General features: G+C 41.7%; 1 protein-coding gene across 1 annotated transcript in view; it reads right to left on the bottom strand.

The window, feature by feature from the left end:
- The window catches only part of LOC134490746 (LIM homeobox transcription factor 1-alpha-like), an 82,519-nt gene that overhangs the window by 9,273 nt on the left and 55,897 nt on the right, over positions 1–17,349 (bottom strand). Inside the window, exon 3 of the mRNA XM_063293994.1 lies at positions 1,375–1,607. Coding sequence (XP_063150064.1) covers positions 1,375–1,607 — 233 coding nt within the window. The remainder of the gene's footprint in view (positions 1–1,374; positions 1,608–17,349) is intronic.

Raw genomic sequence — 17,349 nt, 5'->3', positions numbered from 1 at the left:
CTTTCTGCTGCTTTTCCTCCTCCTTGCTGTCCTTGCTGACATGAACATGTGAACAAGTGACAAAAGTTACAGAGAGGGATGCACCTTTAATTTACCTTATTCTTTGGCTTCAATACTTACATGAATTAGGCCCAAAAAGAGAGGGCAGTGGGGACAGAGACAAGGAGAAGACAGGCCTACTCCAGAAACAGATTCATGGAAAACTTCTTGGCCAAGCACTCCAGATTCCCCTCCCTTGCATCCCCCCCATTGTTAAAGGGACAAAGAGAAAGCCAGGAAATAAGCATTCCTCACATGTATTCCCCTTCTCTTACAACTTCTTCCATGTGAGAATGGAAGAACAGAATCTCCTCTTATATTGGAATGAAGATTTGTATGTTTACTAATGGTGTATGAGTCTAAAGGATTTTTAACATATGTGCTTCAGGTTGTTTAATTCCAGTTAGTTACTAGGATGCACAGTTTATGATTAGATGCAGGTTTTTGCAAGCCCTCACACATGAATTCCACATTTTCTTCCTTCCCCCTCGGCCCCACTCCATTATAGCAACTTTCTATTCTCTCCTCCGATTGGAGTTTCAGACTGGGAGGAAGCAGAGCTGCTCCACTGATTCTAGGCACTTTCCCCAACCAGAAATGAGAGGTTGGCTTGGGTCAGTAGTGGGTCCTCTGAAAAGATGTACAGTAGGTTTTAGCAGGTGCCCAACCACAACAACTTTGATGCTTGGTGCAGATCCAGATGTTCTAAAACATTGTGGTCCTCAGATGCTTCGGATCTTAACATCCCCAGAATCTGGATGATGACAATTGTATCCAGGGCAACTGGAGAACGATGTATGGGGAAAGGAGGTACACATCTGTCCCTCTCATGATTGTGTAGGAACTTTGGCATATGCAGCATTTTTCACTTCTTATAGTCTCCCAGCATGTCCTACCACCCTTTTCTACTCCTGGAGGATATAGCAGCTCTGTCCAGCTGTATTTTAATCTGCCTTTTTAGCATTAACTAGGGAAGCAGAATTCAAGGGAAAAAGTGGAAACCTTCAATCTGTGCATATCACTAAACTAGGAATTTGGGCACAGTGAACCTTAACATTTTGCCTCTTTGGAAGTGGAACTCATGACATCTATAGGGATGTTCTACTGCGACGCTGTGTATTCTGGATTGTACTTAAGGTTTCCTGATTGGAAATAAGGTACCAGGCTAAGAGGATTAGATATTCATTTGTTCACACAGGGTTGTGTTTCAGTGGCCGCAGATGCCTGGGAACTGCTTTTGGGAGCTAGAATGGTGAAAAGGCACTCTCTGCACATGCTCAGGGTCACTTTTTCAACTCTTTACTGAGCAGAACTCTGTGGCCACCCCTCTCTCACCTGACTCAGTGGGCGCAGGGCTGATGGCACTTAGCATTTCCCTCTCCTTCTCATAGTCACTGCGGCACAGCAGCTGCCCTTCCTTCAGCACAAACTCATCCCCGCGCTGCAGCCGCCGCTCACACTCACAGCAGGAGAAGCAGTGGACGTGGTAGACATTCTCCAGCACCCTCATGATGAATTCGGAAGGGGCCACAGCTTTGAGGCAGCCGCTGCATTTGGTCTGGAAGAGCCTGACAGAAAGGAGGGGGGACAGAATGGGGCAAAGCAATTAAGATGATAAGGCCTCAAGCTGATGAAGAGACCTCGGTTGCTGCATCCCACTCCCCTCTGCATATTTTTAGACTTCTTGCCTGAGTGCCTGTGTTGATACATCAGCCACACTGAAGTTAAAGCTCATTTTTCCAACTCACACAAGCTTTTCCAACTGATTGCCAATGGGCCCTATTACACAGGTCAGCAACCTACAGCCCATAGGAAGCACGTGATCTCCCATTTGGTGACAAAATGTTGAAATGTTGTGTCACAATCCTAGTGCAATTGCATGTTCTACTTTGACTGACACGCTGAGAGGGGGAAAGGTGCCCTTTTCTCTTGTGCTCCACAGTTTGGTTCAATTCAGTCCACTGTTGAGTTCAGTTCCATCAGTTCATTCCACTATTCAGTTCTATTAATTCAGCACAAGTATCAGCCTCTACTACCCCAGTTGGTTTTTATCATCCAGATCATACTGTAATATGAAGAGCATAAGGATTGTTGTTAATAGGTATGTAAAATATTTGAGGCAGCATACTTCCAGGGAAGATGACTTAATATTTTAGCCTTAAGTCAGTTAACTGGGCAAATTTACAAATGAGAACAATTTTAAGGAACCACCCCCTCAACATACTGTAATTCATTTGCTTTTTAAAAATGCACACACGTCCAGCTAGGTGGCGGTGTCTAGTCTACTGTGGCTGATCTTGAAAAGCATAGGAAGATTGGACCTGGTTGCTAGTGCTTGGATGAGAGACCACCAAGAAGCATGAGGGCTGTAGGCAACACTGGGAAGATGAAAAACAAGCTGGAAGAAAGCAACAGCAATCAACTTCCACCCTATCGCCAAGAATAGTGCCCGGAACAGCTCCTTGCGATCTCTCGGAGTTGAGGATTACTCTAAAATTATCTCAGCTGAAATTTGTCCCCTTCTTGTGCAGCCAGAAAAGAATGCCACCTAAAGATTTATGTTTCAACTAATAACACTAGCAACAGTAATAACAGCAGTAATGATGATGCTAAAACCTGCTGTTTTCATCATCAGGGCTTACCTTTTTATTCAACTAAAATGTGTTTAAATCATTGCTGTAACCAGCTGAAGAAACACTGCAATTTCAATCATTAGTTTTGTATCAGATGGGATATACATTTTTTAAAAAGTAAAAGTCAAGCAATATTGAATATGAAGAAGTACTGCATGCCACTTAGGAAAAACAAAGCCGATCACCATAATGACAAAATGTGCCTCTCCACAGTGTTTCCCCAACTGTGTCATATATTCCTTCCTCCTGCAACTTTAAAGACTTTACATTATTCTCAGTTTTGGCATCAGAGAACTCCTGAAGAACCACTTAGTTTGCCCGCTTCTCTCATTCCAAATGGTTTGCAAACCGATTCTGTCTGCAGCATCACCTGCCAGTTTGACAGGCATTCCTTCCCTATCATAATAACAAACAGCACTACCCTGGATCCATGACCCCAAAATTTTCTTTAATGTCTTCGCCTCCTGGCATAGTGAGGCATTTGAATAGAGAAATCAATAACTGCAGCCAAGACGTTTGCAGCAGATGGTTCTGATGAAGTAATTTGGGAGCTAAACAAACGCAAGTGGGGCGGCTCACCGAGCTGACAGCTTCTCTTTAGCCACTTGACAAGAGAAAGTAATAAAATGAGGATTAATTAGCCTGTTGTTTAAACACACAGGATCCTCCCAGCCAGCGGGGAAACTCATAAACCGGGATTGAGAACAAGACGTGGGTTAATCCTCCTAGCAAACTCTTGCTGAGCGCGGGACGGAGAGGATTTACCAGGGAGGGCTCATCCCTCCCTAATACCTCTCTGCTTGAATAGGCTGGGGCTGTTCTGATGGCAAGAGAGACGAGACAAGGTGCCTGCCCATTTTTCTTTCTTGGATTTATTGTGGCTGAGAAAGGAGGAGGCCCATAGGTGTGAAGCAGGCAGACAGGCAAATAGAAACACCGAGAGTAAATTAAAAAGCACATTTGGAAAGATAGCATGGCCAGGGTGATCTGGGTTCAAATTCCCACACAGCCAGAAAACTCACTAGATGATCAGAGAGCATCTCTCTGCCTATCTGCCTCACTGAGCTATTCTGAGAATGATTTTTTTTTTAATCGTGTGGCATAGCAGTTTGGTGTTTACGCTGCTTTTTCTTGCTGGGAAATCTTTGTGAGGTCCAGCAGCCGGATGTGTAGACTATTTAGCCATGACAAGTCACGTTGCCTGGGGTGCACCATGAGGAGGCTACTTTACATTGCACAGAGTTGGGCTGAGAGGGAGGGACTGGCCCAAGGTCACCCAGCTGGCTTTCGTGCCTAAGGCGGGACTAGAACTCACAGAGTCCTGGTTTCTAGCCCAGCACCTTAACCACTAGACCAAACTGGCTCTCTGAGAATAAAGTGGGGAGGGGAGAGAAAATCACATATCCTTCCCTGAACATCTGGGAAGAGAAATATAGTAAATGCATATGGAGCTGAAATTAACTTTGGGTGGGAAAGAAAAAGTGGGTGAATTTTCAGTCTTTGAATTTTGATCTCAATATCTTATGTCAAAAACGGACTTCAGCATTCTACTGTTTTCACAGGGGAAATGCTGCAGTAACATTTAAAACTTTTTAGAAAAAAATCTGCTCTTACTCTGTTGTTATTTTGTTTCTTTTACTGCTTATTTTATTTTATATGTTTTACACAGTGTTTTAATACATGCTTTTATAAATAGTTTTAATTGTTTGAATTTAATTATAAACTCTTCTAATATTTTTTTAAATAGTGCTGTACAGATGTTTTAATCACAAATAAATAAAGCTGGATATAAAGTGGATTATATACCCTTAGAATTACAGTCAGATTTGTTCTCAGATTGTCACTCCTATTGCATGTCAGTTGTCAGACACTGACAAATAACAGTTTGCAAGTTGTCAGAGGTTGCAGATAGATACTACCTGCTATTGCAAGTTGCTGATGAATGTTGCCTGCTCTGCTGCTGGTGAAATCATGGAGGTCATATGTATGGATTCAGAGTAGAAAAGGTGATTCAGAGCATGGAGGGGGTTGCCCACATAACACCTCTCAGCCAGTCCTTTAAAAAGCTGCATCTATTCCTGAATTAGATGCATGTGATTTAAGAATGTGCCAACAAATGTAATATGCGTGTCCACGCATACTCTAAATCACCCTTTCCTCTTTGCAGCTGGAGTCCTGTATAGATCTAGCAAATACAAACTATCAAAAGTTTACAAAAGTGTTTGGAGGACAACGTGGAAGGTAGGATAGGGATATGTTTCAGCTCTGAAGGATGGGTAGCTGTAAAAATGCTGTAGAAAAGAAGTACAAACATGTAAGCATTCCTTTGCAGTGAACTTTGGATGCAACAGTGATGACAAATTTTGTCCAAAAATATATTGTCCAGACAATAATCACAGAGTTTTAGTGGCAGAGAAGTTCTTTGAAGTTGGTACCAACTTCCAGGCTCAACTTCAGTGATTTATTTTTGTGTCTAAGCTAGTCTCCTGTTTTTCTGTCCATATCTCTTGGGCATCTGCCAAATGCCTTCTCCATCAAGGTTATTGGTGAAGATGAAAACATTACACTGATGGGTGGAACATGTGGTCCTTCAGATGTGGCTAGAAGTAACAGAAGCATCAGCCAATACAAAAAGAATGCTGGGAACTGTAGTTCAGAGACATTTGGAGTGCCATGGATTCACCCATTTCTGAACAGAACGTGACTGATAGCTGGACCTGAGGAATGACTGGGAAAATGTGTGTGGACTGTGCACCTTAGAGATACTATTGATGAAATTCCACTTTGCCATGGTTCAGATAAAGTCATCCTGGCTCCCAATAGCTCAGAAACTCTTGCAGGAAAAAACAAATAAACAAACCATCTCTTATCTTTGAACCAATACCCACAAGCCAGAATCACATGATTTTCTCTTTTCTCACCAGCAACATTCAATGATTTAAGTACAGTATATTTTATTTTGGTAGGCAAAACTAACCTCAATATACATGTCTGTGAAGCCTGCCACTCTCGGCCTTCGAGATCATTGACAGGAGCTCTGCATCAATTGACTTGAAAGAAGAGTTAGTCGCTCCAAAATGAAAACTTTTTTTAAAAAAATCCAAGATTATTACGTATTTTTGACACCCACTTTGTACTCAAGCTGCACCTGGTTTAGCCTTTTCAAACTGATACCAAAAATGTGTAAGACACTGGAACTACTTGACCCACTTTCTTTGGTGGCTGTAATGGAGAAATTTTAAAGTGCCTTTTGAGGAATAAATGTGAAAAAAATATTACAGTGTCTTTGTGTACATCATGACTTGCACAGAAAGGAGGTATGTTAGGAAGCATGCTACTCCAAGAAATTAAGCATTTATAGCAGACTGCTTCTAGCAAGACATTGTTTTCCTTACTCATGGGAACTTGTTTGATCAGCCTTTTCTCATGAAGCTCGCATCCATAAGCAGTTATTTCTTCCAATTAGATAAGGTGAGGAAATATTTCAGGATAGGAGGACCTCAGCCACATCAGACTGCAAGTAAGGAGTGAATGTCCATTTTGGGAACATAGACATCTAGTACAGGAGGGAATCATTTGAAACAGAACATTTTTTTCTGCTGTGCTTTTTTTTATTTTTTATTTTCAAGGAATTGTTGGTGCAAAGCAGCATTTCATAAGAGAATTCCCTATGCATTATTGGAAGAGGCTTAGATCATTTTACCATCCCATTATTTTTTCGTCACATCATTAGATTATACCTGTTTTCTGCGATTCTCAATTTGGTGCCCTATGCATGTGTTGAACTACAATTTTTAGAAGTTCTAACTTAGCATCCGTATTGGCTGAGGAATTCTGGGAATTGTAGTCCAACATGCATGGAGGGGAACAGGCTGGAGAACACTGCCTGAGATGCTTAACTTAAAGCTAGATATGCCCTCCGAGTCAAAAAAGTTTAACATTAACAGTAACAAAGATACAAGTAAAGAGTATAGAATTCTCTGTCGACCTCTAAAGCTGGACTTGCTTCCCGTATCTGAGCATAATTTTATTGTTTTATTGTAAACTGCCCAGAGTCCCCCTGTGAGGGGGAGATGGGTGGTGAACACATTTATTAAATAAATAACTAAATAAATAAATAGGATTACCAGATCTGGACTATAAAAATCCATTTAGAACTTTCTTTAATTCCTTGTGACCACATAGACCATGCAATTATTTGCCTGGAGTTTGGCGGCCCAAATCTGGTAGCCCTAGCATGATTGGAGTGGGGGCAGGGAGGACAAATGGCAATGTGATCAACTGCAGGAATGGAGCCAAGGGAAGAATATGCCAAGTGTTATTCAGACATAAACACAGTTCTTATTTATTTAATTTAATTTTTATAGCTGCCCATCTCTCATATGTGACTCTGGGCGGCTCACAAGTCAAAATAACAAAAAAAGCCCATATACATAAAAAACCTTCAGCAAAGGATCATTACCTTGTCGTGGTGCTGGAGCTTGAGCACCTCAATGATGCCATGAACTAAACTGTGAAGGGCCACCCAAGACAGGAAGGTCGTGACAGAGAGGTCAGACTAAATGCGATCCCTGGGGAAGGTCATGGCAACCCACCCCAGTATTCTTGCCGTGAAAACTAAATGGATCAGTACAACCAGAGATACGTCGGTATACCATCAGAAGATGAGACTCCCAGGTCGGAAGATGGTCAAAATGCTACTGGGGAGGAACAGAGGATGAGTTCAACTAGCCCCAGATGTGATGACGCAGCTAGCTCAAAGCCGAAAGGATGGCTAGCGGCCAATGGTGCTGGTGGTGAACGGCGAATCCGATGTTCTAAGGATCAACACACCATTGGAACCTGGAATGTAAGATCTATGAGCCAGGGCAAATTGGATGTGGTTATCGGTGAGATGTCAAGATTAAAGATAGACATTTTGGGCATCAGTGAACTGAAATGGACTGGAATGGGCCACTTCACATCAAATGACCACCAGATCTACTACTGTGGACAAGAGGACCACAGAAGAAATGGAGTAGCCTTCATAATTAATAGTAAAGTGGCTAAAGCAGTGCTTGGGTACAATCCAAAAAACGATAGAATGATCTCAATTCGAATTCAGGGCAAGCCATCTAACATCACAGTGATCCAAATATACGCCCCAACCACAGGTGCTGAAGAAGCTGAAGTAGAGCGGTTCTATGAGGATCTGCAGCACCTACTGGACAACACACCTAAAAGAGATGTTATTTTCATCACAGGAGACTGGAATGCTAAGGTGGGCAGTCAAATGACACCTGGAATTACAGGTAAGCATGGCCTGGGAGAACAAAACAAAGCAGGACATAGGCTGATAGAATTTTGCCAAGACAAACACTCTCTTCCAACAACCTAAGAGACGGCTTTATACATGGACTTCACCAGATGGACAACACCGAAATCAGATTGACTACATCCTTTGCAGCCAAAGGTGGCGGACATCTATACAGTCGGTAAAAACAAGACCTGGAGCTGACTGTAGTTCAGATCACGAACTTCTTCTTGCACAATTTAGGATCAGACTAAAGAGATTAGGGAAGACCCATAGATCAGCTAGATATGAGCTCACTAATATTCCTAAGGAATATGCAGTGGAGGTGAAGAATAGATTTAAGGGACTGGACTTAGTAGGTAGGGTCCCGGAAGAACTATGGAAAGAAGTTTGCAACATTGTTCAGGAGGCGGCAACAAAATACATCCCAAAGAAACAGAAAACCAAGAAGGCAAAATGTCTGTCTGCTGAGACACTAGAAGTAGCCCAAGAAAGAAGGAAAGCAAAAGGCAACAGTGATAGGGGGAGATATGCCCAATTAAATGCACAATTCCAGAGGCTAGCCAGAAGAGATAAGGAATTATTTTTAAACAAGCAATGCGTGGAAGTGGAAGAAGACAAGAGAATAGGAAGGACAAGAGACCTCTTCCAGAAAATTAGAAACATCGGAGGAAAATTCCAGGCCAAAATGGGTATGATCAAAAACAAAGATGGCAAGGACCTAACAGAAGAAGAAGAGATCAAGAAAAGGTGGCAAGAATATACAGAAGACCTGTATAGGAAGGATAACAATATCGGGGATAGCTTTGACGGTGTGGTCAGTGAGCTAGAGTCAGACATCCTGAAGAGTGAGATTGAATGGGCCTTAAGAAGCATCACTAATAACAAGGCAGCAGGAGATGACGGCATCCCAGCTGAACTGTTCAAAATCTTGCAAGATGATGCTGTCAAGGTAATGCATGCTATATGCCAGCAAATTTGGAAAACACAAGAATGGCCATCAGACTGGAAAAAATCAACTTATATCCTCATACCAAAAAAGGGAAACACTAAAGAATGTTCAAACTATCGAACAGTGGCACTCATTTCACATGCCAGTAAGTTAATGCTCAAGATCCTGCAAGGTAGACTTCAGCAATTCATGGAGCGAGAATTGCCAGATGTACAAGCTGGGTTTAGAAAAACAGAGGAACTAGGGTCCAAATTGCCAATATCCAATGGATAATGGAAAAAGCCAGGGAGTTTCAGAAAAACATCTATTTCTGTTTTATTGACTATGCTAAAGCCTTTGACTGTGTGGACCATAACAAATTGTGGCAAGTTCTTAGTGGTATGGGAATACCAAGTCATCTTGTCTGCCTCCTGAAGAATCTGTATAACGACCAAGCAGCAACAGTAAGAACAGACCACGGAACAACGGACTGGTTTAAGATTGGGAAAGGAGTACGGCAGGGCTGTATACTCTCACCCTACCTATTCAACTTGTATGCAGAACACATCATGCGACATGCTGGCCTTGAGGAATCCAAGGCTGGAGTTAAAATTGCTGGAAGAAACATTAACAATCTCAGATATGCAGATGATACCACTTTGATGGCTGAAAGTGAAGAGGAACTGAGGAGCCTTATGATGAAGGTGAAAGAAGAAAGTGCAAAAGCTGGCTTGCAGCTAAACCTCAAAAAAACCAAGATTATGGCAACCAGCCTGATTGATAACTGGCAAATAGAGGGAGAAAATGTAGAAGCAGTGAAAGACTTTGTATTTCTAGGTGCGAAGATTACTGCAGATGCTGTCTGCAGTCAGGAAATCAGAAGACGCTTAATCCTTGGGAGAAGAGCAATGACAAATCTCAATAAAATAGTTAAGAGCAGAGACATCACACTGACAACAAAGGTCCGCATAGTTAAAGCAATGGTGTTCTCCGTAGTAACATATGGCTGCGAGAGCTGGACCATAAGGAAGGCTGAGAGAAGGAAGATAGATGCTTTTGAACCATGGTGTTGGAGGAAAATTCTGAGAGTGCCTTGGACTGCAAGAAGATCAAACCAGTCCATCCTCCAGGAAATAAAGCCAGACTGCTCACTTGAGGGAATGATATTAAAGGCAAAACTGAAATACTTTGGCCACATAATGAGAAGGCAGGACACTCTGGAGAAGATGCTGATGCTAGGGAGAGTGGAGGGCAAAAGGAAGAGGGGCCGACCAAGGGCAAGGTGGATGGATGATATTCTAGAGGTGACGGACTCGTCCCTGGGGGAGCTGGGGGTGTTGATGACCGACAGGAAGCTCTGGCGTGGGCTGGTCCATGAAGTCACGAAGAGTCAGAAGTGACTAAACAAATAAACAACAACACATAAAAAACAATTAAAAAGTTAAAATAGCTAAATTTTAAATAAGGTTTATATAAATAAGCTAAAACTTAAATAAGGTTTAAGTACTGTTATGAGAGCCAGCTTGGTGTAGTGCTTGCACCAGGCTAGAAACTGGGAGACAGTGAGTTCTAGTCCTGCCTTAGGCATGAAGCCAGCTGGGTGACCCTGGGCCAGTCACTTTCTCTCAGCCCCAGGAAGGAGGCAAGGGCAAACCACTTCCAAAAAACCTTGCCAAGAAAACTGCAGGGACTTGTCCAGGCAGTTGCCAGGTGTCAACACTGACTCAAAAGCACATAGAGAGAAAGAGAGAGAGAGACTAATATAATTTACTGCTACATAGGTCTATGGCATCTGAATTGCACAATTCAAATAACCTCTAGATGGCTGCAATAAGATGCAAAAAACTCTTTGCTGCCACTTCATAGTCTGTATTTTTGCAGGAATGATTTCACCCTATTGTGTACCATACAAAAATCTTGGACCATCTCTCCCTGCAGCTATTGACTATGGAAATGTTCCCAATGTATAGTCAAGAAGACATTGTATGATACATACAAACGTGTGTTTAAAAAAAAAAACTGTCACCATTTTAGAAAGTTGCCACCAGAGAACTGGCATAGTTTAGAACAGCTTCAACAAGAACTGAGGAGAGAAGAGGACGAAAGGAAAGAATTAAACACATTGACACCCTGGTACTTCTCTGGCAGCTTCAAAAACAGTGCGATTTCTTCTTGACTGTATGTGTTTTGGGAAGCTTTACAAAGTCAGTGGCTGCAGGGAGAGAGAGCTCCAGGTAGTCTACCTACCATTTCTCTGCCTATTTCCTGTGTATGCAGCATGCACATATACACACAAACACGCACATAATCTCTGCTTGACTGCATGGGCATACATCTGTAGAACACGATTTTGTATGGTACTTTGTAACAGAAATAGCAGGCAGCAGAGAAAGCTTAAAGACCCAAGACTTGTCTGCAGAGACTTTTTTTTTTAAAATCCAAGATCTCTGCTTCTGAAGCAGCTTCTTACCAGAGCCTAAGCCCCCACCCCTCACATCAAGGTTCACTTCTATGTCCACATAAAATGTATTTTAGCCTCTAACTGGGCAGATTGGAGCAGGATAGAAACAGGATAGATTTAAAGGCCTCCTTGCTTTGCAGAACTTCAAAGTGATCCATTTGGGCACAGCCTGCATGTATTCAATGCAGCCACATGCTGCAGGCCCATTGGGCTGCCAAGGAGGGAGGTTTATTTCAACTGCCCAATCAGGAAGCTTACCATACCTGGGCTGCAAATAGCCAGGTGATCCCCAGATCACAGCAGACAGAAAGAGAAAGGTTTAGTACTTTGTTGCCACTTGCTTAGCAGCCCACCTAATTGTCCCCAGAGATAGGCCCTTCAGACTCTTTCTACTCTGTGAAAATCGGACTGTTACTATCCATCCTCTGGATGGGGAGGGAGATGGAAGACTTGGGCACTTCACTTCCTTTACTGTTGAATGAAGCTTACTGGCTTTGGAGTTTTTTTGGGGGGGTTGTCATTTATGTGTATCTTCCCTCCTTAAGCAACCAGCCCCATCTTTGGGGAAGTTATCTTAGTTCATAGTCAAAGCTTGCCCCCAAGTCAGCCTGCCTATGGCTTATTCTCCCCATTGTGAGGATGAGGTACTGTAGTTATCTTTGTGGGCCTAAAAAACCTCGGCATTCACCAGAAATCTCCCCTGAATTTACATCTTATGGGATTGATGGCAGTGACAGGGTGACCTGCCTCTATCCATAACTCAATAATGCTTTCCCCCTTAAGCCTCGAAAACAAATCCACTCCTCTTTGCACTAATTGAAGAAAACAGCCAGCGAGTGTCTCATAAACACAGTGTCAGCTCGCATTACGCAAAATTAAAATTCTCAGCTCCAGGAATTCCTAAAGAGGCTGCTTTTTTAATATCGTCCGAATCCGTTTAAGCCTGGGTAATATTGTTTAGGTTGCTATGGGAACCAGCGGTCGCTCCATTAGCCACCAGTGGGTTGAAAACTGGTATATTATTGGGGCTGGATTGACAGACATGATAACTTGGGGAGTCTGTGTGTTACCTGTAAGATGGAACAGCTGCCATTTTAGGCTGCCCTCAGCTAAGACTTTGTGGGCTGCTAAAACATTGCTTTTTCATCATTACTGGCAGTGGCATTACAACAGGGATCTGCACAAGCGTCCATTGGATTATCCAGCAAGGCTGTTCCATGTGCCCCAAATCCTCTGATTTACTCCCAGGTCACTCCATTGAAGAATTCATAGTCACGTGATTCATAGTTTTCTTTTTGTGGCTGCTGCTCATTTTATTGCTTGCTTTTGCATTTGGGTGTGAAGCAATGTTAATTGTTCCTGAAGAACTCAGTTTCTTTGGCCACAGGAGAGGAAGAAGGATTTGATTTCTAAGTTTCTATTCTATAACATTTTTAGACCAGCAAAGTGAAATAGTGCTATTCCCCCTCCCCCAACAAAAAAAGAAAGAAAAGAAAAGAGAAAGGAGGCAGCATGCTGAAATGGTTAGACCCTTGGGAAATCTAGTCATATCAGTTAAATTACGTAGTGCACTTTGGGCCAATCATCGTAACAGCCTCGCCTACCGCAAAGGATTCTTTCTAGGATAAAATTAAACGGGGAACTACTATGTATTTGGACTGTACAAGCTTTGGATTTAAAGGGAAAATGGTGTTTCAGAGTACAAACAGGTCTTCCCATATTACATCTAGGCAGCTCCTTAAAGCAGCCATGTCTTTTCACCACCAGCTTCCAGAGAACAAAAGCAGGATACAGGCAAGTCTCCAAGTTGAGCTTGACTTCTGATGACTTCCTCAATAGATCCATATAGTTTTCTTGGCAATGCAGTTTGCTGGTATTTCATCAAGGTATTTTTCAACTTCCCAGTCTAGCCTGGGATGGAATGAATAGTTATGAGACGAAAATTACAATTAACAATGATACTGGGAAATTATGAGAGGTTATTGTTGCTGTTGCTGTTGCTGTTGTTGTAATTATTATTATTATTTAAATGATTTATATGGTCACCCAAGTTGCAAATAGTAACTCTGAGTGGCTTACATAGGTTAAAAATATAACAAAAGAACGAATAACAAAATACACAAAACATACCACAATACAGCATAACCGAGACCAACATATTCCAATTCTAAAATCATTCCATGCTCTATACATTTATATGGGTTTTTTTTTCCTAATGTGGATCCTTTTATGAGAAATGAATTGACTGCTCTGTTTGAAATGCTTTCCATCTTTCCAGCATTTATATGGTTTCTGCCCTGTGTGGATCCTTTTATTCAAAGTAAGCTCCCTACCCAACTGAAACTCTTTCCACATTCCATACATTTCTATGGTTTTATTCCTTGGTGGAGCCTTTTATGGGAGGTGATGAAAAGGCATTATTAATCTGCTTCCCATCCTCATCAGAAATGACAAACCTATAAACAGAGCATTTCTAATTAAAAGTACAGGAACTCTTAAAACTTATTTTGCACTTTCCTTGTCCACAACTTGGTGCTGAAATGACAGGAGGACAACATAACAGACACCTGACATCAATGGTACTGGTGACATTGTTGTCTGAACGCAGTATAAGAAAATAAAGAAACTAAATTGTTAGCATGGAAGACTTAAGTTGGGATTCACTTGATTTTTAAAGAAGTTCTGTTATCTTGAGCTTAAGTTTCATGCTAATGAATATAGATTCCCACATACTGATTTGTGGAAAGGTCCAACACTTTTGCCAATATTAGGTGTTTTCACATTAGCATGACCCACTTCCCCATAGATAAGTTGACCATGGTTTACTCAATGAGCTTTCTAAATTGGCAACAAACTAACCATAGGAGCTGGATTTGCACAGCAGTCTAGGTTAAAATATCATTAGCTAGTTTATAATACTTTTTATCAGGAGAATAAAATGTCACACTCAATTTATGATTCAGATTATAGTATGCCTAGGCTCATACAGTGTGCTGAGCAGAAATGTGGCTTGTTTGGGGTTTAATATTTTATGTGAATCCTGTATTTTATATGAAAACCACCATGACATATGAAACTGGTCAATTGCAGCTTATTGAACTTTCATGCTAACGAATATAGATTCCCACATACTGTTTTGTGGAAAGATCCAACACTTTTGCCAATATTAGGTATTTTCATATTTGTCACATTAGCATGACCCACTTCCCCATAGATTAGCAATTACAAGTAAGTAATTGCAATTACAAGCAAGTAAGCAAACAATGGCTTCATGCAATGTGTGCACAATATTTAAAAACTGTTTGTTATGCCTACTCCTGAACTTCTATTTTGTGTAACACATGGTCTGTTGAAGAACCTAAAATTCATTTATTTGGTCCAGCCATTTTCCTTTTTCTTCCTGTGTAAGGAGATGTTGCATGGCATACTGAACCACAAAAAATGACCACATTTGAGCTTAGTATGTTGTGTGAACTCACTTGTATGTCATGGTTCTATACATCATAAAAACCCAGATATTGGGTTAATTCAATAAAACATGATTAACACTGCCTATGAATAGTTTGGGTTTATAAAGTTTTTTTCCCTTGCTCTTAGTGTCTTAAATAATTCCACTTATTCTCTCTTGTAGATCTTTGTTCCTGGCCCATCTTTCTGGAACTCACCTCTCTCCCAACACATCCACAAACACTTTAGATTAATAACTCCCTAGTCCTGGGTATCTGCAGTGGGGTGGGGAGTGGTCAAAAGACAACATATATGTGATGACTTCATCAGGCTAATGCTGTAATTTATGTACTTGCATCAAACATTAGAGCGCAAGTATATAAGGACAGTATTTGCCTGATGACATTACCATGTTTGTGTGTTGTCTTGGCATCTTTGTGGTTTGCTTCTTATGGTACTGGTCCTCGTTCTATATATATTTAAACCTTGCCTGCTATCTTTGTCTTTGCATTGTCTTGCCATTCTCCAATCAAAAGTTTAGATCAGTGTTTCTCAACCTTGGCAACTTGAAAATGTGTGGACTTCAACTCCCAGAATTCCCCAGCTACCCATGCTGGCTGAGGAATTCTGGGAGTTGAAGTCCATACATCTTCAAGTTGCCAAGGTTGAGATTGTAAGCACCTCAGAACATGGAACTGCCTTTGGCCTATGTTGTTCTGTCAACCTGGCATCCTGTAGTAGTGTTGGATGACAGGTCCCATAACTCCCAACCAGTTAGCCTCTGCTTACTAAGACCTATGGAAAATACTGTATACGTATGGTTACAGGGTACCAGGAAGGCTGTGTTTTAAGCATTGATGATGCCTTCCAGTCCATCAAATACTCAAAAACTTGCACAAACTTCCACAATCACAGAGGGAAAATTGAAAATTCAGTTTAAAACTTGCAAATCTGCAGAGAAATAATTTGCTTACCAAGTTACACTAAACAACAGTTAAATCTAAGAGAAGTTGAGGTAAACTAAGGCTTCAGCTTTAAGCTTGGCAATTTTTGCAACTAGGGGCCTTATGATTTTTTCCGTGTTGATGGAAATGAACACCCCCCCAGCAGCTATTCACTTAACTGCTTTTGTACTATAGAAAGTCCAAGAACATTCCAATTGTTTAGTAGTTTAAAATCTATTAGATGGGCTTAGGAACTTACATAATCATGTGGTGTCAGAAAGAGAAACAGAAAAAAAGGCAAGAAGAAATTCTTTTTGAAGCTATGCTCAAATGTTAAGATTGTTGTGGCATATGAGGCTGATCTGGGAATTCTATGTATCAACACGGTGTACACGAGAGCCCTGCCTTTGATGGATGACTGCATGAAAAAACAAAAAGGGAATGTATTCCTTTCATGTTCCACTGTTCCTTAAAATATTCTGGAATGGATGCAAAGAAGGAATTAAACAAGTTACAAATTTATGGTAGGAAGCCCTTGCAAACACCAAGTTCAAAAATCTGAATCAGTTAATTGGCTTTAATATGGTGTTGATAAAGGACATGGATGGGTATTAAATTTTAGCTTGGGAAGAAGGGAAGGGAAGGGGGAGGGAAGGGGGAGGGAGGGAGGAAGGAAAACACTACATAGATAAATGAATGCAATGAAGTACATTCACTTAATAATGGGAAAAGAGGTCATTGCAAGGAACAATGGTAGCATCAGAAACAAATATTGTGGGAAAAAGACGCAGGTGGGGCAGAGTGCATTTTGGGGAGCAGAGGGAGAACTGAATTAACAGTGTATTTCTCATTAATGCTTTCATCCTAAATATATTGAAGTGAGTCTGGCTGATTTTGATCACATTCAAGAAGGCTAACCTTGCCATAAAGCAAAGCGAAGCAGCTACTGGAGAAGAGCAGAGAAAAAGAAGTTGGAGAACCAAGCTGGCCAGGCCATTCAGGCTGCCCATACCCTTCAAGCTACTACTGTATGCCGACTTAAGACACAGGAGAAGAAGTCATTTCCTCATCCATGCAATTCACCTGCCAACTGCGCTGGCTTCTCTACGTGGAATGAGGGAGGGGAAGAATTCTGGCCTCTGGTTGCGGATGGGCCATGATGCTCCAGATTGCAACATTATTTTAATGTCCTGCTTATGATTCAGTTACCACTCCATGTGGGGGATGCCATTCCTTTAAGTAACTGCAGGAGTCCAACACTAGAGAAGAGGGGAGGCAATGACGTGCTCAAAGGATGCCTGTCCCTCTTCCCCCCAGTTGGTTATGGCAGTGTCTTCCAAGAACAGTGTGACCCCTTGAGCCAGTTAAGAGCTGGGCTATTATTTTAACAGCAGGAGCTTTTGGGGGGTATCAGAAAAGCAGATTGTGGCGTAGTGTTTGACAACTACTTTCCTCTTCCATAAAAATCAGCATCCCAAGCTTCTTCTTGGCTCTTGGGCTCCCCACCCCCTGCCTTTTGAATTCATCAGGGCTGGCCCTCACAAACCCTTAGAGTAGCTGGCCCAATCAGAAGAACAGGCCCCTGTCTCCCTACCCAAACA

This window comes from Candoia aspera, chromosome 2 (assembly GCF_035149785.1).
Source record: "Candoia aspera isolate rCanAsp1 chromosome 2, rCanAsp1.hap2, whole genome shotgun sequence".
Taxonomy (NCBI): domain Eukaryota; kingdom Metazoa; phylum Chordata; class Lepidosauria; order Squamata; family Boidae; genus Candoia; species Candoia aspera.
Note: the sequence above shows the minus strand (reverse complement) of the source record. Positions and strands in the feature narration are given on the sequence as shown.